The following is a 24,185-nucleotide window of genomic DNA, read 5'->3' on the forward strand; positions in this document are numbered from 1 at the left end:
AATAAATTATATAATGTCATTTAAAAAAAAACCAAAACGCTGCAATCTGAATTTCTAGTAATCTAATGTCTTTAGTAAATAGTTCAGATGAACATCTATTCATGCATTCTTTTCGCCATCCTTTATTGGGTGACTACCTAGGCTCTTTGAATCATCTTCTTTAGTCACATGGTGAATTATTTTCATTGAAATTTTACAAAATTGTACGAATATCACAGTTACAAATCCTAAAAACCAAAAGACACCATGGCAAATTTAAGATTTTTTATTTAAGTATACATACCACATAAAAGTTATCTCATAAAAATATGCTCCATATTAAATAATTTTAAAAATACAAAATGACAGGTATATAATGCTTTCGATCTCATTTATCCATTATCATCATGAATCCTTTGGTCCCTCAGGCTGCCTTTGTTGCCTTTCCTGAGGCTGGATGCAGCAGGATGTACCTGCTTTGGTGGGAGGAGCAAGAATCAAGGGTACTAGGGAGACCGTCTCCATCATTACTGATGATGCAGAGACACTAGGCACCATGAACGTGCTATTCAAATGTAAATGAGGAAACAATTTATCTGAGCAGCCTTCACGAAGCTTTTCATATAAAGTGTGTTGCATATCACTTAAGATTTAACTAGTAATGAGCTCTACGTAAGTTACCTAACTAGTTCTGAGTCCTTTCAGGTAACATCAATATCCAGCTTCCAATTTCCACTCTTTAAAATATTTCTCCATTGTGCTCCTAGACTTCAAAGTGCCAACATTCACGGTAGGTATGATTTTCTGGGGCTTCAGCCACTGAACAAAACGTTTCATTTCTAGGTAGCTGCTGTGTTCACTATAAGGGATTCCTGCAACACAAAAGAAAAGGTATCGCCTATGAAAAATCAAATTACTAAAACAAAACCCCACACAAGCTCAAAATAAAATAAAAAGGTAAAGCAATCCACAGTATTTTTGTCAAAAACTCCTTGGTGCTTTATTACTGATAAAAAAAATTGTTAATAACTTTTATGGAGAATAAAGATTAAAATGATACAGGAACTTTGAACATTAAAAAATTCTACTGCGTTTCTATGTAGACTTTTTTTTCTTTTTTTTTAAAGTGGGAAGGGGAAGAAAGGGTCAGTTTTTTGTTTTTTGTTTTTTTAACGTTTTTATTTATTTTTGAGGCAGAGAGAGACAGAGCATGAATGGGGGAGGGGCAGAGAGAGAAGGAGACACAGAATCGGCAGCAGGCTCCAGGCTCTGAGCCATCAGCCCAGAGCCCGACGCGGGGCTCGAACTCACGGACTGTGAGATCGTGACCTGAGCCGAAGTCGGATGCTTAACCGACTGAGCCACCCAGGCGCCCCAGGGTCAGTTTTTTTAATGTTTATTTATTTATTTTTGAGAGAGACAGAGAATGCGAGCAGGGGAGGAACAGAGAGAGGGAGACATAGAATCTGAAGCAGGCTCTAAGCTCTGAGCTGTCAGCACAGAGCCCCACATGGGGCTCGAACTCACAAACCGTGAGATCGTGACCTGAACTGAAATCAGATGCTTAACCGACTGAGCCACCCAGGTGCCCCTCTATGTAGACTCTTAATATGTATCTCTCTAGATTCTTAGTTTTAATTAGGTTTTCTTTTAAAATAATTCTTCTCCTTAAACACTTCATTCAGCTATGTGTTTCAGGAAAATCCTGGAAAAAAATGAATAAAATTTGAAGAGTGTCAAGCAAGAAGTCTCTTGGTTTCCGGAGCAAGTAAGCAGATTCCAGCCACCCAAGCTTTTCACACATAAAAAATAAGCAACAAAATAAAAATAAAATCTTAAAAATCCTTTTATCTTTACTGAAGATGAAGAACCACAGAGAAAGGGAGGGAGAAAGGGTCGTGCCGTGAGTTAACTAGGGTCTTTCGGGGCTGAAATTAAGTCACTAGGTTAGTGACACAGCAAAAATGTTTCCATCACCCACTATTCCAATAAGCGATTTCTGAGGACAACGGTAACGCCCCTCCAAGAAATGAGAGAAATGAGTCAAATCTGTACCTCTTGCTGTCATGGCATCTAATCCAGTCTTCCTGCTGACTGCCTGACGATGGCACCTGAATGTCCAGGATACGACTGACTGCCCACCCCTCCTCCCAAGCAGTTCTACGGTTTCGTCCACACAGCACTGATCAGGCAAACGGAACGATGTGTGTTAGCCAATGCCCATTTAGTTACTCCTGCCACACTCCTTTCTTTCAGTTTACGACGCACTAAAGATACAGCTGTAGAGAACGCAGAGGAATTCGAAACTCGAATGTTAAAGATTCCTTGGTGTCTGTTTTTCCCGGATCTTATTTTCACAGCTCTTTTTAAAAATGTAATAACAGACGTTAAAAGTGAAAAAAAAATGTAATAACTATACCGTATATTGAAATGTTTCCTTTGGTCTGGGGAATAATGTCTGCTATACCAGTTAACTTGTTAGAATGTGTCCATCCTGTAGGTCGAAAAGCCAAAATCTGATCATATTTTCCACCGCACTTCTTCAAATGGCTCTGTAAAGCCTGTTAAATAAAAATAGGATACTTATTTAATGATCCGTGAAGGTGGGTTATGCGGAAGAAAACAGAATGATCACGCTGGCATAATCTCAGCGAGTTGGCGCCTGGTGAACATTAATTTGCAATAACCTAGAGCCATACTTCCAAAAAAAAAAAAAGTCAAAATCACTGAAAAAAAAAAAAAAAAAACAACCCCTTTTCCCCTTATCTAAAGTTAAACAAGCTTAAGTACAGTCTGAAAATAAGATGAAGCAAATTTAAACATAAGAATTATGTATTTAAAGATGACATATCAGCTACCAAAAAAAAGAATGGAAAAAAAACAAAAAACAAACTCCAAGTCCTACTACTATGAGGATACTGAATACACAGCTAGGATGTTAGGGATAATAATAGTATGTAAGAGTATCCCTGTTAGAGATACTAATACTGACACGGGTAAACAGAGAGCCAAACATATCCACGTGCATACGTCCAATGGAGGACCCATGGACGGATAGAAAGCGGAAGCAATGTTGTCAATGTCTTCAGACTCAACACGCACACTTCAAAGACACACACTGGTACTCTTCTTGGGGGCTCACTCCTTTTCACTCTTCAAACACGAACTAGAATACTTTCAACACTTTTCATGCTGCTACCGTTGGAAGTACTGGGCTTCCCTAAGAAATCTTGAGCAGAATTTTCCAAACTAAAGTCATCATAAGTGCTGACATTTGATGAAATGTGACAATCAGTGACCCAAGTTCAATCTTTGAAAGATGAGAAAAATCCAAATAAAAAGAGTCACGGGACAAGAGACACCAAAAATCTAATACTTTTGGTCGGAAGACAAAACCCACGGTGTCAAGGGCTTAGTATAAATTTATAATAAAATTCTAGTTTTATGTAAAATAATAAAAAGTCTAAACTGCACATGGTGTCATCTTGGATTTCTGAAGCTCTTTTCTTTCTTAATCATACATGCTCTGAACTATTTAAGTATTATAAAAGATGCTGGTAGAAAGTTCTGAAGAAAACAAAGACAAATCCATTCATCCATCTACTTAGTCCCTCATCTAATAAACATCTGCTCCAGTATTAGGCCATGTCATGGGGTCAGAGTGCTGAGTAAGACACATAGCCTTCACGTTCTGGAAACTTATAGCCCGGCAGGGAGATGGTCTATAAAACCCACTGTGTGGATCTTTTTTAGAAATGGAAACCATAGGCCCTGTCTTAACTTTTTCTACTTCTGATCATGTATTACACCATCAATAACTGGAAGCCTTACAGATTGATCTTTTCACAAAGGATTCATTTTAATTTTTCTTTAAAGAAACAGCTGTCTTTTCTTTTTTTTTTAAATTTATTATTTTGAGAGAAAGAGAGACAAAACATGGACAGGGAAGGGCAGAGAGAGGGACACAGGATCCAAGGCAGGTTCTGCAAGCACAGAGCCCGATGCAGGGTTCGAACCCATGAGATCACGACTTGAGCCAAAACCAAGAGTTAGATGCTCAACTGAACCACCCAGGTGCCCCTTTAAATTTTTTGTTAATGTTTATTTACTTTCCAGAGAGAGAGAGAGAGAGAGAGAGAGAGAGAGAGACAGACAGACTAAGCACGAGTAGGGAAAGGGCAGAGAGAGAGGGAGACACAGAACCCAAAGCAGGCTCCAGGCTCTGATCTGTCAGCACAGAGCCCGACACGGGGCTCAAACCCACAAACCGTGAGATTATGACCTGAGCCAAAGTCAAACGCTTAACTGACTGAGCCACCCAGGCGCCCCCACAAAGGACTCCTTTTTTAGAAGAAATTCCTAGAAATGAAATTGTTGAGTAAAAAGATTTACCCCACTTTCCACTACTATCCAAGTGGATAAGAGTGCTAATTTCTCTATATCATGGCATAGGAATATTACTTTCTTAAAAAGTATGCCAGTTTGGTAGAAGACAAAGATATCCTTCTTTTGTTTTTTACTTTTATGTTTGATCACTAGGTAGAGGCTAAACATTTGACTGTGTTTATCAGACATTTCTATTTCACTGCTGAATTAATAACAATCTTTTGACTTCTCACTTGTATCAATGATTTCTCATTAAATCCCTACCATTAAACAGTCATATTTCTTACCAATTACTGCCTCTCCACAAAAAAGTTTAGGTTATGGACAGATAGCTAAGTTTTCATTATAATCCCTGCCTCTGCAAACTTTTGGGGGTTTTGTCTTGCTTAGTCTAGATCTAGGTAAGCGTAGTACTATTTGCTTAAGTACTAACTCTCTTCCCCCTGTGCTCACAAAGAAAAGGAAATAATAGAAAGCAAAAGCAATTATATGTACAATATCATAAAGTGAGAGTCCAGCTCTCAATGTAAGTCATGAAACACATCAATTCCTATTTGCTCTGCAAAAACACTCAGTAGAATTAAGTGAGAATTTCCGCTTTTCACGAAACAAACCGAAGTTACCACAAAAACATCAACCCGCGCCACAAACAAAAACCGAGGATACTATCGTCCAAGCCAAACATACAGGAAAGACTGCCAACAGCCACTAGTCATTCATTAACTGCAACTGAAGAACTACTACCATCTTAGGAATTTTATCAACAATGATCTGGGGCGCCTGGGTGGCTCAGTTGGTTAAGGATCCGACTCTTGATTTCGGCTCAGGTCACGGTCTCGGGATTTGTGTGTTCGAGCCCCGTGTCGGGCTCCATGCTGACGGTGTGGAGTCGACTTGGGATTCTCTCTCTCCCTCTTCCCTACTCACGCTCTCTCACTCTCGAAATAAAAATAAATAAATAAACTTAAAAAAAAAAAAAAAAAGGAATGATCTAGTCAATATAAGTCTCTGATCCATGACTTGTGTCTGTTTATTGGTAACTAGTTTGTGATAAAACTGCTTTCAGTATATGCAACCGGAATTGGTTTTCAGTGTGTAATCATCTATAACGTTACTGTTGTAATATCTGATCACAGTCAATCGGGTAACTAGAGGTGGTAATTAACTGTGTACCACATATATGGACTTGGGATACTGAACTAGATAGCATGAATGGTTCTATAGGGTTTCTAAGGCTTTCAAGCCTGCTTAACAAACCCTGAAAATTGTATATTTACCTTTTCACAATCATTAGCTCTGATGCAACAGAACTATTTTTGGCTGGCAAAAAAGTTGGCTTTACTCCCTCTTTCTGTCCCTCCCCGGCTCATACTGACTCTCTCAAAAATGAATAAGAGTTAAAACAATTTTTTTAAAAATTAAAAAAACTGGCTTGAGGTAAAAACTAAAATACAGCCCCATGGTAACCATCAGCTTCCACTCCACCTGTGTTTTGTAGATAAGTAATTTCCAAAAATGTCATCAATAACTTTCATGGAGGAAGGGGAAGGGCTACTGAGGGCAATACCAACAATAGATAACAAATACAGAAAAATACAATGATTTAAGATATTCTTTTTTTTTTTCTTGTCTTCAAGACAGACAACTACTAGCATTTATTTTCCCCAAAGTGCACAGTTCAGTGGTTGTTAGCATATTCATAAAGCTGCATGACCATCACCACTATCTAATTCTAGAACATTCTCATCACCCCAAAGAGAGACACTACCCATTAGCAGTCACTCCTCATTCCCTCTCTTTCAAGCCCTGGCAACCACTAATCTAGTTACTGTGTCGAAGGTTTACCTCCTGAGAACATTTCCCATAAATGGAATCACATAATATGTAGCCTTTTGTACCTGACTTCTTTCATGTGGCATCATGTTGTCCAGGCTCATTCACACTGTAGTGTGTACTATTAATTCATTCCTTTTTATAGTTGGATAACATTCCTATTTTATGGATATGGTACATTTTGTCTATCCATTCATCATTTGATGGATATTTGAGTTGTTTCCACTTCTTTGCTATTATGAATAACGTGGCTGTGAACATTTGTGTCGAAGTCTTTGTGTGGACCTATGTCTCCAATTCTCTTGGGCATACGCCTAAGATTAGCTGGTCATATAGTCACTCCATGTTTAACATTTTCAGAATTATCAAACTGTTTACCAAAGCAGCTGCACCATTAATCATCTCACGAGCAATAAATAGGGTTCCAGTTTCACCATATTCTCACTAACAAATGACACCGTCTGTCTCTTTTATTATCACTATCCCAGTGAGTGTAAAATGGCAACTCACTGTGGTTTTGATTTATGGTTTCCTGATGACTAACAATGTTGATCCTCTTTTTTCAAGTTTTTTAGGCCATTTGTATACCTTCTCATTCATTTGGCCATTTATACCTTCTCATTCCCTCCTCAGCCCTCTACCACTTGGCCTCCCCCAATATCGCTTCAAAAAGTTCTTGTCACCCAACATGTTCTAATTGCCAAACTGCCGTTCTTTGCTTACGTGACCTCCGTGCAGCACAAGGTACCTTTAAAAACTCTTTCATGAAAAGTTCTACTCCCTCATTTCTACAAAACTCTGACTCTTCCACCCCTATTATCCTCCTAAATGGGTCATTTGTTCAAAGGGAACAAACTAAGTTAGTAGGAAATAAAACCTTAAGATAAAAATCATAAAAACATGCCATACTGTCCTTGAGATATCAATGTTCGTTTTATGAATAATCAACATCTCATTAACCTCCACACAAATCAGATGACTCCCAAATTTAAAGTACTTTTCCAAAGATGACTTTAGAGGGACAAAACTCTGACTTGATTATCCCTGAAATTTTTTATGAATTATATACTCAGGAAAATAGACCAAAAAATTTTGCCTTTCTCTCATGAACAAAGGAATAGTTACACCTGTTACAATTTCCTTATTCCAGGGGCTAGAACTAAAATAACTCATTTTCTTTTTTTTTTAAGCTATTTCAAAAAGCTCCATAAATGTTATTTCATGAACATCTTAACAAAAGTGAAAATACATTTTGTGTGTGTGTGTGTGTACATTATGTTCTGATCTATTTTTAATACACAGTTCTGATGCATTCCATTGCTAGGTGTCCAAATGTTAGTAAATGGAATGAATCTTAGTATAGGAGTAAACCTGACAAATAAGGGCCCCAAATCAGAGTGAGGTCATATCTTCTGTCTCTTAACCTCTGCCTCAGAACTAACACTAGAACATCCTTTTTGAATGCACTCCCACTGTTGCACTTAATCCTCACAGCCCGTAAATTTCCAACATATATCAGTATTATAGGGGCTTACAATTAATACAGAATAGACCTTAACACAAGTAAGAACTCTTAGAATTCTCCATTCATTGCTCTACTCACTGGAAAGGAATGGAAGACAATCTTCAAAACATAAGGTGTGAATGATCAGATAGTTGCATACTTTCCTACTTTTGTTTCTTTTATGATAGTTCCCTAGTTCCCAGGACATGTGAATTACTCTATACAGCTGTTCACACGCACATGTGCGTGCACACACACACACATACACACACACACACAATAAAAGCACTATAAATTCCACTTAAAAGACCTTCTGGGGCAAAGTTTACTATGACTCCACTCTAATTCCTCCAAGTTAAACTCAAGTAAAATGGGATTCCAGTTTATAATCATTGCATTACCTTTTCTAGTTCATGCTAAAAAGACATCTCATGAATACTTACCTTAAAGTTAATTTGCATCATTGGGAGAAGGTGAACCAGTGAATTGCACATATCTGTAGTGATGAGGGAATTAAGTTCTGGGATGTTGAGGCACTGTAAGGTTTTATATTTTTCTTGGGACATGCCCACTTTTGAACCTAAAACGTCAGCGATGGCTATAGGCAAAGGAAAAGGTTGAAAATAGTAAAATCACAGCTTATAAAAAAAAATTAAGTTACAACTTAATCAAAATTTAAAATAAGAAATCCCCCCCCCAAAAATTCAAAACATTCACACTTTTAATATTTCAAAAACACTGAGTACTTTTGTTGGTTAACTATATGAAGTAAGAACTGTGAGAAATCCAAAGAACTTATTTTTAAGACCTAGTATTTAAAAATCGCAAAAGATGTATAGACAGGGGTAGAGGAAAAGAAGGAACCAAAGTTGGAGGAGTTAAAACTCTGGCTTTATCACTTCATATCTTAATGTTTGCCATGATGCGACCATAATCAGGAAGAAATGCCAAGTATTTTGTAAAATAGTCTAATGCCATCTGGACAAGCTACAATTACATATCCAGAAATCATTTATGTACAAAAATTAAAACTGTTCTCTAAAGTAATTAATTGCTGGTTATCCTCAAAGAATGCAGAGACACAATTACGCATTAGTAAATTTTCCAAGTTCACTGAAATACTAACGTAGCACGGACATTTGCTCTAGAAACACTGTATAGACGCATAGGCAATGGCACACGCACTTACCAAGCATTTCCATTAAGTTAAGCCTTTCAAAGTTTAAAGGAACCCAACTCTATCAATTTTTCTTCAAAGGTAATATTGCACCATTTCAGGAAAGAAGTATCAAGTGCAAGCATCCAGACTGAAAGGGCTTTATGCAAAAAGAGAATCTGATCTTTATAATATATTAATGTAAATTAGATACAGCCACCACCCACCTAGGAAGACTTTCTCTTTTCCAATAGAATAGGTGCCACAGACAACAAGAACACGTGGGTTTAGAGTTACTGCCTCAAAGGCAGTGTTGATGGCAAACTGGATAACCTCTTGCTGCGACGGGAAGGAGTATTCTGGGCTGCAGTATCTGTAATATGTTACAAACGGTACTTATTAAATGAGCAACAAGAAAGCCATAGCATTAGGCTGGACGTTGTTCTAGAAAACAAGCTTTAGCAAGCGTACGTATAGCAACAGTATGATGTATTAACACCACTCTGGTTATGGACTGCCTATGGTTAAAATATTTGTGACAGGCCAGGGGTAATTTCTGATGGAATTCTGCATCTTCAATGTATCTTTTTCATATTTCTTTTATCACCCTCATATAAAGAAACTGCCCCTTTTTCTTGAAGGACTGTTCTAGCCGGCCAGCTATTTTAGCTGTGAATTACAAACCTCAGAAGCTTTTTTGTTTTAACCCCAATCACTATCAAAGAAAATACTAGTGACAGGGATTATCTCTGAACTAAAGAATTCTGATTTCGTTTAAAAATTAAAATGATGTGGGGCGCCTGGGTGGCTCCGCCGGTTAAGCGTCTGACTTCAGCTCAGGTCATGATCTCGCGGTTTGTGAGTTCGAGCCCTGTGTCGGGCTCTGTGCTGACAGCTCAGAGCCTGGAGCTTGCTTCGGACTCTGTGTTTCTCCCTCTCTCCGCCCCTCCCATGCTCATGCTCTGTTTCTCTGTCTCTCAATAATAAATAAACGTTAGAAAAAATATTTTTAAATAAATACATAAATAAAAAAGTGATGAAATCAAATTTGAATGTACTGAAGTAGCTTTAAATCAAACAGTGAACATTCACATGGTTATCTGCTCTCCTGAGGAGGTACAGAAATATGTACAATATTACAGGAATACTACAGATCCAGTTGGGGTCTACCTCAATACAATAACACCAAATATAAAATTAACCCTAAGACTACTAGCTACCTGTCTCCACTTGGGATGAAAATCATGAAAATGAAAATCAATCATTTTTTTTTACTTAAAAAATGTCACAAAGTAAAAATATCAAAGAAACATATTTTTCCCCATTTTCAAAATTGTTTTTGCTGGTCAGCCATAATAATAGAGAAGACACTTAGGTCTTTTCTCTGATAAAAAACCCACAAAGAAATTCAGAATTCTATGTTGAGCAAAACTAAGTAACAAAAAAAAGGTGTTTTGAGTTTTTTTTTTTTACTTATTATTTTCTTAATTTACCTAGTATTTAAAGTACATATTAAAAAATGGAAAAATTAGCTATAGTGTTAGAAAACTGGATGTGGAAAGGCCATTTTTTTATTAAAATATGCCATCCAAACTCACTTCTTAAAACAGGTTGAAATAGTTGATATAATTAAATTCTAACAAAATGATGAGGTATTTTAATATATAATAAAAAATGGCTGGTGCCATTATGTTTATATAACACTTAGGAATTCAAAGTTGTCACTTAAAAATTACATTTGGAGAAACAAACAAAGAATTTTGAATATTCTGAAGCAGAATCGCATTTTGGCTTCTGTTTCTTCTCCACAATTACACTTAATAGTTACACAAGTACTTTGAAAAAATAACTTAAAAGGGTGTTTCCTAAAGTTTGCCCCCCCCCCCCCCCGTTTTTCCTTCCTTGTTTCAGTAACAGGATTCTCACAGAAACCATATTTTCAAAAGGAAATTACAAAAAAGAAAAAACTGAGTCGTAGCTGGTTAGGACTATGTCCTCTCAAATTTGTTCTTAAGCAAGTATGTAGTTTTTCAAACAGCATTTCTCTAATAGTCTTAAGATGGTAATTGGTAATCAGCCATCATTTTGATTACCTAAGCACCTGTGCGCATTATTCATGACCTACGGGGCAAATATTGTCAGCGGGAAAAGGAAGCATACAAACAAAGCCTCTCTTACGTCGTATCTAAGTAAAGCGTGTGGACTTTGTGGCCTGCGAGAAGAGAACGTTCCATGGTGGGGTGTGCTCGGAAGTCTCCGGTGTGTAACAGGACTTTACCATTAGGAAGATAGAACAGAATCATGACAGCACCTGGACAGCTGAACACAAAGGAATATTCTTAACACACGCAAGGAAGCCAAAGGAAGAGAACTTATTCGGTTTCAGTAGGTGAAGACACAGCACTGCATACAGAGGAAATGGAGCATTTTTACTTTAGAAAGTTTATTTACATCATAAAAAAAAAAAATCCAGGCGCAGGAAAGGATTAATTCAACAGGCCAGGTTTGTTCAAACTCCACACTTCCCCACCTAAAAGGTGTCTTTAGGACTAGTCCTTGGCCGGCCCTTGAGAGAGGAGTTCCGAGCCCTTGGAATCTTCTGCCCTGTAAGAGTGCTTTGTGCGCCTGACGCCTGGGGCCACGTGTTACTAGCTTGATGTGAGAGTTCATGCTAATGGTGTTTCCTATGGTGAATATCTGGTTTTGCTCTCTGGGCCTGGAGTCTGAGTAGCTGAGGCGAGTCACGTGGGTGCTGCATGTGCACACGACTGACGTCCCCGCTGGACTCAAGGCTCCATGAGCTTCCCAGCTCGGCCAGGCTTTGCATGTGTGGTGACACATGGCTGCTGGGAGAACTAAGTGCATCCGTGCCACTCATTAGAAGGGTACCTGGAAACCCGGGCCTGGTTTCTCCTGGACTTTGCCCCCATTTGCCTTTTCCCTTTGCTGATTTTAATCTGAATCCTTTCGCTGTCACCATGAGTACGACAACTTTTCTGAGTCCCCTGGGTCTTCCTAGGGAACCACTGGGCCTCACGGTAGACTTGGGGACGCTCTACCATACTGGGGCTTGGAAATTACTGCCAAAACACAGGAAACTTTAATTTTGCATTTTGGGAAAAAATATGACATAATTACTTTTGTAATTAAAAATTACCCCTTAGCTTCCTGCCCCCAAACTTCAGATGAATGACTGAAGTGGGAAAGAAATAATACCAACGTTACCAATAATAATGATACCAAGACTGGGGAAGAAATAATACCAATAATACCAATATACACAACATGTTTCAGAAAATAGAGGAGGAGGGAATATTTCATGAGGCCAGCATTACCCTAATGTCAAAACCGGACAAAAGCATTATTAATAAAACCAAAAAACTACAGACCAACATCCATTATGAAAACCAGATACAGAAGTCTTTAACAAAATATCTGGCATATCAAATCCAGCAATATATATTTTTAAAAGGATAATCCATGAAGATTAAGTGGGGTTTATCCCAGCAATGCAAGGCTGGTTTAACATTCAGAAAACCCATCATGATTATTTACCCTGTTAACATTATAAAGGAGAAAAGTTATATGATATTCTCAGTAGGTGAAGGAACATGTGACAAAATTCAATATCCATTCATGATTACAAAGTCTGTAGACCAGGAAGAGAGGGCATCTTCCTCAACCTAATAAAAGGCATTTATGAAAAACCCATTGCCAACATCAAGCTTAATGAGAAAGGCTGAAAGCTTTCTTCTTAGGGTCAGGACCAAGGCAGTATCTCTGCTCTCGCCACTGAGAGGTTGAGCCAGGACCAAAACCAAGAGGGGAAAAAAAGCACTCTGAATGGAAAGAGGTAAAACAAAATTGTCTATACTTACAGATGACATGATCATACACGTAGAAGATTTCTAAGAAATCTATAAAAAACCTACTACAACTAATGTGCAAGTTTAGCAAGGTCTCAGGATATAAGGTCAATAAACAAAAATCAGTTGTCCATCAAGAGGTGAATAAAGATATTGTAGTGTGCCCATACAACTGATACTATTCAGCAGTAACAAGGAACCAACCACTGATATACACATCAGCTTGGATGAATCTCAAAAACATGGACAGAAGCTGGATGCAAAAGAGTAGATACTATGCGATTTCATTTAGCTCAATCCCTAGGATTCAGGAAATGAACCACAAACCTAATCCATGGTGATAGGAAACAGATCAATGGTTCCCTGGGCCAGAGTCAGCACGGGATTGACTGGGAAGGAGCATCAGGAAACCTTTTGGGGTGGGGAAAATTTCCGATATAATTTTTACTGTGGTGGGAATTACATGGGTGTGTATTTTTGTCAAAATTCAGCAAACACTTAAAATGGGTCTATTTTATTTATGTAAATTATGCCTAATAAAGTTGGCTTAAAAAATATCAGAACATGGGGCGCCTGGGTGGCGCAGTCGGTTAAGCGTCCGACTTCAGCCAGGTCACGATCTCGCGGTCCGTGAGTTCGAGCCCCGCGTCAGGCCCTGGGCTGAGGGCTCAGAGACTGGAGCCTGTTTCCGATTCTGTGTCTCCCTCTCTCTCTGCCCCTCCCCCGTTCATGCTCTGTCTCTCTCTGTCCCAAAAATAAATAAACGTTGAAAAAAAAAAAATTAAAAAAAAAAAAATATCAGAACTTGAATTGTCATAATTGGTGATTAAAAAAAGAAACAGAAGTCAGCAGACAGAGAGTTAAAGGCAACCTGAAGACAGAGCATGGGTCTGGATTTCTGGAGACCTAGTCTTAATTTTAATTCTCTACACATCTGTGATCTCTAAGGTACACAAGGCTGAATTTGTATGAAAAGTAGGCAGAAGTGCAGTTGAGAATTACACTTTGGCAATATGATACGGACAGTGCTTTACATTTAAAAAGGAAAAAAAAAGAGGGAAAAAGGGAAACCATTTTCAAGAAAAAAAAATTCCAAGTCTTTAGTATTAAAAGCTTGAAGAATTTCTTAAAAGGAAACAAACATCCTCTGGTATCTGAATGGAGTACAATCTGTTAACTTATATAAGTGATATTAAAGAAAATGGCCAAAACTAAAAAAAATAAAGAAAATGGCAGGGGCGCTTCGGTGGCTCAGTCGGTTAGGTGTCTGACTTCGGCTCAGGTCGTGATCTCGCGGTTTGTGAGTTCGAGCCCCGCATCGGGCTCGGTACTGCCAGCTTGGAGCCTGGAGCCTGCTTCCGATTCTGCGTTTCCCTCTCTCTGCCCCTCCCATGCTCATGCTATCTCTCTGTCTCTCAATAACAAACAAAATTATTTTTTTTTAATTTAACAAGAAAAAAGAAAATGGCAAAAGGTTATGTCTTCAAAACAGCGACACGTTAAAATGTTTTTTTTTAAATAAGAGGGATGTCGTATGTTAAACATAGTAATTTAAACTGCATCAAAATGGGTTAGATAATTGTAAAGGATCCCATTATATTTAATCTCTGATTCTGTAATCGGGCACATTATTTTTTCTTTTTCAAAAGGAGAAACACATTTTACTCAAATTTTTAAAAATAGGAATAATGGTTTCAATAAGAGAGTTCTTAAATAGCTATACTTATTTTTATTAATATTTTAAAAAATAGGCTAGCCTTAATATAACTTTAATACTTACTGGTTGGCATCAAGCAAAATGACTTTTACACCATTTACTATACATTCAGTGTCCATTGGTAGTGGATGGACATATTGCTTTTGCATGTGAAGTTTGCTCTTCAACAAATTGCCGGTTATCTGCAAAAGAGAACGCACTTGTTGCTGATACAGCGAAACACTAAGTCTCCTATTTCAGATCTAGTTTAGAACCAAGCATCTTAGTCTACCTGTTCTCCCACTGATATTCATGGAAATCCTCTCGAATACCAGAAAAAAAAACTTCCTAAAATGACTGTCGCAATTCTGCTTAAACACTGTCACTGGCTCTCCCTATCTATGCAAAGTCCCTCATCTCCAGATGACAACCAAAACCCCGCATGAGCCGGCCCCTGCTCATTTCTGCGGGTTTATCTTCTGTTATTCCCTATCTCATGGTTAGCCATTCTGAATTATCCGAAGTGCCTGGGATGGGTCGATTTCTAAGGTGTGTGTGCGCTTATACAAACTCTACTCTCTACGTAGAATGTCCTCTCCTCTCTCTTCCACCTGGTTCTGGAATCGGACAGACCTGTGTTCAAATTCTGGCTCTGCCATTATTAGCTCTATGACTTGGGGCACGTTATTTAACCCCTTTCCCAGCCTCAGTTGCCTCATTAATAAAAAGAGGTTAGGGGTACACGGGTGGCTCAGTTGGTTGAGTGTCCGACTTTGGCTCAGGACATGACCTCACACTTCCTAAGTTTGAGCTCCATGTCGGGCTCACTGCTGTCAGCGCAGAGCCTGCTTCAGATCCTCTGTCCCTCTCTCTCTCTGCCCCACCCCCACTCACGTTCTCTCTTTCTCTCTAAAATAAATTTTAAAAAAACTTAAAAAAAAAAAAGAGGTGTGGGGCGCCTGGGTGGCGCAGTCGGTTAAGCGTCCGACTTCAGCCAGGTCACGATCTCGCGGTCCGTGAGTTCGAGCCCCGCGTCGGGCTCTGGGCTGATGGCTCAGAGCCTGGAGCCTGTTTCCGATTCTGTGTCTCCCTCTCTCTCTGCCCCTCCCCTGTTCATGCTCTGTCTCACTCTGTCCCAAAAATAAATAAACGTTGAAAAAAAAAAAATTAAAAAAAAAAAAAAAAAAAAAAAAAAGAGGTGAATTCAAGAATTCAAGAATGCTTGAGGATTAAATCAAATTCTAGCCAAATCCCTTAGTAGTAGGCATTAAAATAGTCATTTCTTTTCTATTTTTTTTAGAGAGAGAGAGAAAGAGAATACACAAGCAGTAGAAGGAGAGAGAATCTTAAACAGTCTCCATGCCCTGCGCGAAGCCTGACACCGGGCTCGATCTCACAACCCTGAGATCATGATTTGAACTGAAATCAGGAGTCCGATGCTTAGCCGACTGAGCCACCCAGGCACCCTTAAAATAGTCACCTTTTAATAATTAATTCAAGGTATCTCTTTCACCAGGAAACTTTCTCTGACCTTGGCCTAGGACAGTGTAAAGCACTTTCTCCTACTTGCTGGCATTCTGCTCAGTTTTCTAGCACAATACCAACCCCATCACCATGTACTTGGAAAAGTAACGCCTGAAGGCTGTGAGTGCCTTGAGGTTAGGTATTTTGCCTTGAATGTCTTTTAAGGTACTCAATAGATGTTTACTGGATGAAACTTATGTGTTTTAGTGCACCATGAAGTGCATGAAGTAGTTTACTGTTTCCATATAAGAAAGCATTAAAAAAAAATCCTAGGGGCGCCTGGGTGGCTCAGTCGGTTGAGCGTCCGACTTCAGCTCGGGTCATGATCTCACAGTCTGTGAGTTCGAGCCCCGCGTCGGGCTCCGTGCTAACAGCTCAGGGCCTGGAGCCTGCTTCGGATTCTGTGTCTCCCTCTCTCTCTGCCCCTCCCCGACTCATGCTCTGTCTCTGTCTCAGAAATAAACAAACGTAAAAGAAAAATTTTTTTTAAATCCTATTGTAACTATTGACAATAGCTCATTTAATTTTAGAATCTTAATGTGGAATCTATTTTCTCATAGCTTTTCTAGTAGGATGACAGATCTTACAACGTTAGTTACTCTTTTTCAACCACACTGCTTAGAAATTCGCTGCATTCCATACGTTTAGAGTTTCGAATACTGAAACTTACCTCACTACAATAAACTGGAAATGTGAAGTTTTTAGACAATCCAGCGTAATGATCAGAATGAAAATGTGTGAGAAAATAGGCTGTGCAACCTTCCACCAGTCCGTACTGGAAGGCATCAACTGTGAAGCCAGTCCCTGTCACGGAAAGAGCACACAGCTGCTTGAGTGATAGCTAACGGGGTGGAAGATGCTCAGTTCAAATGAAAACAGATCCTACCATCTATACGTCTCGATTCCAACTGAGCTTTATACCCTAAAACCTTATTCCACATAAATGCAGCAAAATCGGATTCTAGAAATGAAAAGAAGTCTTGTGAGTTTCTAGTAAATATCCCACTATTGGCTTTGCTTTTTCAATAAATAACTGTACCAAAAGAAATTAAAACGCTAAGCTACAAACCAATTATTTCTTTGTTTTCCTGACTTAAATCCTTCACTTCTACAAAACAGCAGAAGGAAAATGCTATATTTCTTCTTATTTTATTCTATTTTGGCAGCGCACACTGGGGGCAGACATGGTTGAAGGCCCAAGTAATCTTACAAATTACAGCGGCTGAGGGTCTCCAAAGGGTCACAGTACAATAACAGATGAACAGCATATGCAGTATTCGAACTTCACGGTGCGGGATGGGAGGAAGCAAGAAAATAAATTCTGGGGTGCCTGCTGGCTCCGTCAGCAGAGCATGCAACTCTTGATCTCGAGGTTGGGAGTTCGAGCCCCACAATGGGTGTAGAGATTACTTAAAAATAAAATCTTTTTTTAAAAATGCCCAAAAAAGGCTACCTAGAGGAGTTATAAGAAAAAAAAAAAAAAAGGTTGAGGTGTTCTGAAAAATGTTCATGAAAGAAATAGCCAAGGGTGTGGATTGTGATGAGACAGTAAACAGGCATACTTCACAATCCCACTGAGGCTTATCCACACACAGCATACCAGTCTCTGGCTCACTTAAAATACAGAAAACTCATCACAGGAATCATTAACAACAAAACTGGAGCTCTGATGTACATAAAGGCTATTCCCTACATAAACATTTTGGATTCTAGATCGGGAATATCAAAGCACTTTGAAAAGTCTTTCTGAAACCGGGTATATTTTGGCAGCTTTATATTCTCTTCAGAGGAAGAGTTACTGGTTTCTTCAGTAATCAAATTCATTTTACTATGCATTTTTGTAATTCACTTATGAAGGCACTGGGAATTATAAAATATGAAAAGGCTGAGAAACTAAGTTATGATGGGCATTAAAACTATTTGACATTTATTATGACCTATGCCATTTGTTAGTTTTCCTTCTTTGAAGCTATTTAGCACTCAGTATTTCTCTTAAGGGCATAGGGACTGTTTTTGTTGTAACTACTTACAGAGAGCCTTTCCTCCTTCCATATTAAGCTGACCTTTACTCAACTGTGTCAAATCTGTAATATCTACCTACTAGTACAGGATCTTGTACACAGAACATATTTAATAAAAGTTTGCTGCACTGAATAGGGCAAAAACATTCAAACAGGCCAAAAAAAATCTGTTACAGGTCAATGAATTATAAAAAACAAAGGAAATGCATATAAAAATTGTTTTATACAAACACAGACACATAACATGGGGAATGAACACGAAATTTTAAGTTCTTTGTAGGTATATTAAACATTGGCATTTCAACTTACCAGGTATTTTCTTATAGAATGGGCATGTCTTTTTTCTTAATTGTCCTGCATTAGATGACTCTGGGATTTCTGTGTTCCCTCTCTGCAGCCTGCCACAAGCTGATTTTACGAAGACTTTGTCTTTCCTTAAATTGAGGGTTTCGGATTCTGTCCTATCAATAAGGCGATGTGACCTCTTCTGATGTGCTCCTGCCTGTAGTGAATCTGACTTTCTCAGTCGCTTTCTTTGAGGCTGTGACCTCTCACTGGAAAATTCCACAGAGGGCTGAGTCTCACTTAAATTCTTTGCATCAAATTCTAAATCACTTAATGACTTTTCTGCTTTCCTCTTGCGCTGCCGGGACCTCTTTCCCTTAGGACTTACAGCTGGATTGAAGTTCAGCCCTTCTACTGCACTTCCCTCCAGCAATTTCTCTTCTTTTCTTTTGGGTGGTAGACCAAAATAAACACCTATATCCGTTTGCTTCATTACCTTGGAAGAAGACTGTGTCGCAGGACAGCTTGGACCAGATGGCGATATTTTCAGAGACTCGGCCGCAGTAGACGCACTAGATTTCCCTGTATTTGGAATTGTAACTTTACTGCCTTGTATACCACCTAATGCCTTTCCGCAGACACATGTGGAGTCAGTACTGTTCTTAGCACTGAAGTTCCTATTTGATGCTTTCCTAATTTTACTTTGGGTTGGATGGAAAGAAAGATCCCCTTCTCCCTGGCTTCCAAAAGCTTTTGGCATTGCACGATTAAGTGATGGAAGGGAAATCTGATTGCCAACAGCTGATTCTTCAAGTACCTGTTTCTGTTTATTTGCCCGACATCGTGGCTTGCCAGGTTTTGCTGTGACAGCTTGATAACTAGAAGGAAGCCCCTCTGCGAATGCCGATGGCAACGGCACGAAATCATCACCGGTATGCGCCCCATCATCACGTGAAGTAATGCTCTTATTCTGGAAAAGAGGCTGAGACGAACCGGTTAGCGTGTTGTATTTATACAATACTTCATCGCGTGGATCCTGAGTTAAGAAGCCGTGCACGTGGGGGCCGTGCTCCGGCTGGTCCCTCAGGGAGGAGCCACGGAGTTGGTGAAACAAAGAAGAGCTGGTGTCATCTTCTCCCAGGCTGCCATCTTTAGAGCTTTCTGTAAACAGCAGTTCCTGCTGTGAATCACCTAGCTTTTCATCTATCTCGTCAGTCTCTTCATCACTTTGAAGTGGAGAGTAAGAGATTTCGTAGCTGCGAAAGTCATTTTCTGGCAGTGGCGAGAGTGCGCGTTCTGAGTTGTTTTGGCTGTCTAATTCTTCAGCGAGAGGCAAACCAACTCCTACTGGTTTGTCATTATTAACACATCCTGCAAGTCGTGGGGTGGACTGGGATGTTTGGAGATTTGTCAAAGAAGATATCTTGGTATTGGTTTGAGCAGGAGACTGAGATTTCTTTAGACACGGTGTCACTGATGAGGGTGTAGTCGAAACGGTTTTTAAGTTTTCCGTCTGTTTCTGATGCAGAGACCATCTTTCCTCAAGGCTACAGAGGAAGCCTGAATTAGTCTCACCGAAACGACCCCCTGGCCCATGTGGTGAGCTGCCGAGAGGCTGGTTGCTGGCTCTGCTCTGAGCCAGCAGGAGGTGAGTGTATCTCTTGAAATGAGAAGGAATTGTTGAGGTACACACAAGACCATCAGGACACTCTGAAAATTTTAACAAAGAAAAAAAGTAATAGAGGATCAAAACACAGACAGAGTCAACACGTAAGTGAAAAGTCATCAGTCCTACTTTGAAGCCTTAGGACCATGGCTATCTTTATACAATCAAAAGATCCAGCATAAAATAACAATAATCCAGTATGGGTTTGCAAGGTGCTCGTTATGAGTTTTAAATCAAATACTTCTTAAAGTTTCTTTGCAGACAATCGTTTTTCAAAACAATTTTTAGGACTAATACCTTCCCCCCTTCCCCAAGTAACTCTCATCAATACGAGCTCCTTCAAAATGCAGTTCATGCTTACATGAAGTATTTACAGGTGCTCACTAGTCCAGATTTGCTCAGGCAATAGAGTGAAAAAGACTAGTGTGTCTGTCAGAGAACTAAAGTTCTACCCCAATTTTTATCTTATCAAGTAGTATGGATTTGTGACGATTAAAGTACCCAATTAGGGTCCATTTTTTTTTAATAGTCACACTGCATAGGATAACAGTAATAGTCTAATTAGTAATAGCTGTTCATACACTGAATATTTTAGATTCTAAGATTTGAAATTCAATTTGATAAACTGGTTAATAATAAGGCTTTAATAATAATCTGCAAACTACTCCCCATCACACTATTATAATTGAGAACCATTCCGTAAACCATCTTGGCAAATCCCCTTGTACGTTAATTTCCAGGTTTATAAAAAAATAAAAATAAAAAAAAATGACCCCTCTTCCTCTCCAAAAAGATGTTACATTAAACTAGAAGACCTCACTGCTTAATTTCAAACCACCTCATCAAAGTATTTGTTATGGAACCAAATTCAATTCAAGAAGAGTCTGTCTGAGATTCTGTTCCTAAGGTTAGGCAATGAAAAACCTAAAGAAAAACCTCTTTCAGGTGGTTTCCTCCCAAGACATTTCACCCTGAGGTGCTCCCCACGGGAGTCCAACTTCCATTTCTGATTTTCGAGCCACTTAAGAGCAAAAATACTAGCATTTGATGAGGCTTTCATTTTATAAAAAAAGCTAACGCCGATTTTTTTAAAGTTCTTTTGCATCTTCGTGCAGTACTTTAAAATAACTAGAGGTTAATAATAAAAATGTCTTCTGAATCATACATAACATATAAGCCATACTGAGTAGTATTTTTATTTTGCTGAATTTTAATTCTTTGAGATTTAGAAATCTATATATGGTATATATGATATCTCTGAAATACACAAATCATAACAACCCATTCTTCATATACTCCAAGTAGGACTTCCTACGTTAAACATGACATTATAGATCTTAAAAGATAATAAAAGCATGGCATTACTTCATTTATCATTTGGCACATTTTAAATTAGAATCTTAAAAACCCAAGATTCCTTCCCAGTTCTTCTTTCTGTACAATACCATGACAGATCCAACACAATCACATTTAGAAGACTTGACTATAGGGGCACCTGGGTGGCTCAGTCAGATGAGCATCCCAACTCTTGATTTTGGCTCAGGTCATGCTCTCATGGCTCGTGAGTTCAAGCCCCATGTGGGCTCTGCACTGACAGCCTGCTTGGGATTCTCTCCCTCTCCCTTCCTCTCTGCCTCTCCTCTGCTTGTGTGTGCGCTCTCTCAAACTAAATATATTGAAAGAAAAAAAAAAAAAAGACTTGACTATATGCATAATTCTTTAAATTTCTGTTTCACAAAAGAGAACAAAATGGGCAGTTTAACATTCAAGAGTGCTGCTCTATAGGTGTGCCTGGGCATGCGACTCTGATCTTGGGGTCGTGAATTCAAGCCCCACCGTGGGGCATAGAGATTACTTAAAATAAGTAAAACTGTAAAAAGAATGCTCATCTATAAAAGGTCAGTACCACCTACCTTTTGGGGTCATTGTGAGAGTCAAGTAAACAGAATTAAAGTACCTAGCCAGTATGTGCTCAATTAACACTTACAAAAAAAAATAATGGAGATGTTTAGGAACCTTCATCAAATAATAAAACGCATTTCGACTGTTTTCAAGTTTGCAACATTCTCTACAATCATACCATTGACTGTTATCTTTTTACCCTTCTTAAGAAGGGTTTCTTTGTTTGCTTCTAGGGTTAAGTCATTTATACTTTGATACTTCAGCGCCTCCCCTCCCTTGAGTTTCCTGCTTGCCTTGCTTGTTCCACTGGACTGATTCCTCTGCCTAATGCAGATCTTTTAGGCTATTTAAGAACTACTACCTTTTTTGTAGTCTTACCTGTTTCAGAGACCGGTGGCGAATCCAAACACTCGAAAACATGCCATCGAGGTGTCTGACCTAGCAATGAGGAAAAAGGCATCTGGCAGTTTGGACAGTATCCATCATAAACCGGACGTATCTTTGGAGATACGTGTTTGTGTTTGCGAGTCCTACAGTGCTTTCCTGGAGTGGCCTCCTGATCTTGGGACTGCTGAATACCACCCTCACAACTAGAATTCTGACTGGAAGCTACAGAAGTCTGACTCTCTGTTTCTTCAAGGCAAATTTCGGGGTCCTTTGTCTTTTCTTTAGCTTCTACCGTTCTTTTTTTATTTCTGTTTCGTTTTGACTGGTATTTTCCATCTGTTGCTTTTTCAACAGATTTTGGAGTATTCTCAGAGCAATTATTTGTATGGACCGGCTTTGGTTTTCTTTTAGATTTGTATTCCCAGATGTCTTCTTCCAAAAAAGCATCCTCTAACATGGCAAAATGATTTTTAGGAAAATTGAGAATCTATCTGTTACAAAATTTTTAAATGGAAAGATTTTGCTGCCAAAAACAAACAAACAAAAAAAAAAAAAACCCAAACCCACCAACTCGATGGGAATCTAAAGCTTTGGTAATGGATGTATTGGCAAACGACAAACCTTATACCTGAGAACACATGCTATTCCATTTATACCACAATAAAATTAAGAGAACCTACCACAGGGGTAGCGTTTGAGAAGTTTACCATTGTGGCTGCTATTTCATTCAAGTGACTTGGTGTTTCCAAGGACTTGATTCATAAAAATAAGAATCAGTAATACTTTGAAAATTAAACACTAATGGGAAGTATACGTTCAACAGCTTAATCTCAGGGTGAGCTTTGTAAAATTGTTATAAAGCTCCTGTCTGTTCCTTTCCAACTGGACAATTGTCCAAATAATTCACAAATGGAACACAGTCCCTGGGCAACAGGCTTAGCAGGTTTTCCAAACATTAAGTGGCTACCTCGGCTTGCGAGTACCACCCTAATCACATCATAATCAAAGAGGTGTGTGATTCAGGGGGTAAAAATTGCCCTTATCTGTGACTCTTGGATATTCAGCCACATCAGCTTCCTGGGTCAGTCCAGTATCTTCCTCCAGCTGCAACGGACACACACTGCACAGTGAACAAACAAAATTCAAATACGTGAAATTGTGCTTCACTGAGGCCACCCACACTCCTAACTCCAGACCGCAGAAGTGGTCTGCCCTAGGGGTGGCCAGCTTTCTCTCCCTCCACCAGCCTCAAAACCCACGTTCATGGGCCTGATGCCTCCCACCTGCTCTACCTTCTCTTTGAACTTAGGAGGCTGCAAGGCCAGTGAGTGGGGCCTCTCATCTCCCAGGCAGGGAGAGGGTGAGCTGCTAGCACAGCCGGCTCTATAAAAGCCATCAGCGCCCTCCACTTCTGAAGTCGGAAGCTCGGCCCACCCGGATCCTCGCCGCAGCCCACCTGCCACCCGCACACCCTCGGGAGCAGCTCCAGCTGCGTCCGCTCCGCTAGGCGCCCCCCTCCCGCCCCTCGCTCCGCTCCGCTGACAATCTGTTCACGCTCGCACTTTCAGCACAGCAGGGCGACAAAATACTGTATTTGTGTATAAGCCAAAGCCATTGCCAGTCACTCCCAACTTTAAGAAAGTCTCTCCCGTGAGGACATCCTTCCCACCCCCACCCCCCTACCCCGTTACCTCTCGTGTCTTGGCGGGAACAGCGTCCCCTTGCCACTGGTGTGTCGAATCGGCTGACCCCGGTCTAAGGGCGGGACTTCTAAAAAGTTTGTGTCCTTTTAAGTCCTACGGATTTCTTTTATCTTATTTTTGTTCTAACCTCCTCTCATTTCCAAAGTGAAGTGTGTGTGTGCGTGGCGGGGGGAGGGAATGGTTCTCTTAGAGCTCCTGGAACGCTGACCCACAGGCTTTCTCCGTGCTGAATCTGGCGCTCCGAATGTCCAGGCTCAGCTGTGCCGAGGGGCTCTGG

The 24,185-nt window shown here is 39.6% G+C and overlaps 1 protein-coding gene across 3 annotated transcripts; it reads right to left on the reverse strand.

Annotated features, from left to right (window-relative positions):
- Positions 1-249: 249 nt before the first annotated feature.
- On the reverse strand, positions 250-24,072 carry DCLRE1A (DNA cross-link repair 1A). 3 transcript variants are annotated; one of them, XM_045438997.1, is made up of 10 exons: positions 23,897-24,072; positions 22,197-23,325; positions 18,275-19,960; positions 16,615-16,748; positions 14,505-14,623; positions 11,037-11,177; positions 9,086-9,231; positions 8,146-8,300; positions 2,399-2,540; positions 250-851 (listed from the first exon to the last, which is right to left on the reverse strand). In XM_045438997.1, exons 2-10 carry the CDS (start codon positions 22,660-22,662, stop codon positions 691-693), a joined length of 3,150 nt encoding a protein of 1,049 aa, XP_045294953.1. In that variant the 5' UTR covers positions 22,663-23,325; positions 23,897-24,072; the 3' UTR covers positions 250-690. The 3 variants fall into 3 exon arrangements, with proteins under 3 accessions (XP_045294953.1, XP_045294955.1, XP_045294954.1); XM_045438999.1 differs by lacking the exon at positions 23,897-24,072 and adding an exon at positions 23,662-23,852; XM_045438998.1 differs by lacking the exon at positions 23,897-24,072 and having other exon boundaries at positions 22,197-23,852.
- Between the last annotated feature and the right edge of the window lie 113 nt (positions 24,073-24,185).

Source organism: Leopardus geoffroyi, chromosome D2, assembly GCF_018350155.1.
Source record: "Leopardus geoffroyi isolate Oge1 chromosome D2, O.geoffroyi_Oge1_pat1.0, whole genome shotgun sequence".
Lineage (NCBI taxonomy): Eukaryota > Metazoa > Chordata > Mammalia > Carnivora > Felidae > Leopardus > Leopardus geoffroyi.

Bases quoted from the DNA above. Each gene is read 5' to 3' on its own strand.
- DCLRE1A (XM_045438997.1), bottom strand. From the start codon at position 22,662: ATGTTAGAGGATGCTTTTTTGGAAGAAGACATCTGGGAATACAAATCT. The intron at 14,624-16,614 runs GTAAGTTTCAGT...TCTCTTTTGCAG, and splicing joins TTCCAGTTTATTGTAGTGAG to ATAACCGGCAATTTGTTGAA. The intron at 11,178-14,504 runs GTAAGTATTAAA...CTTTGTGTTCAG, and splicing joins ATTTTGCTTGATGCCAACCA to CTGTCCAGGTGCTGTCATGA.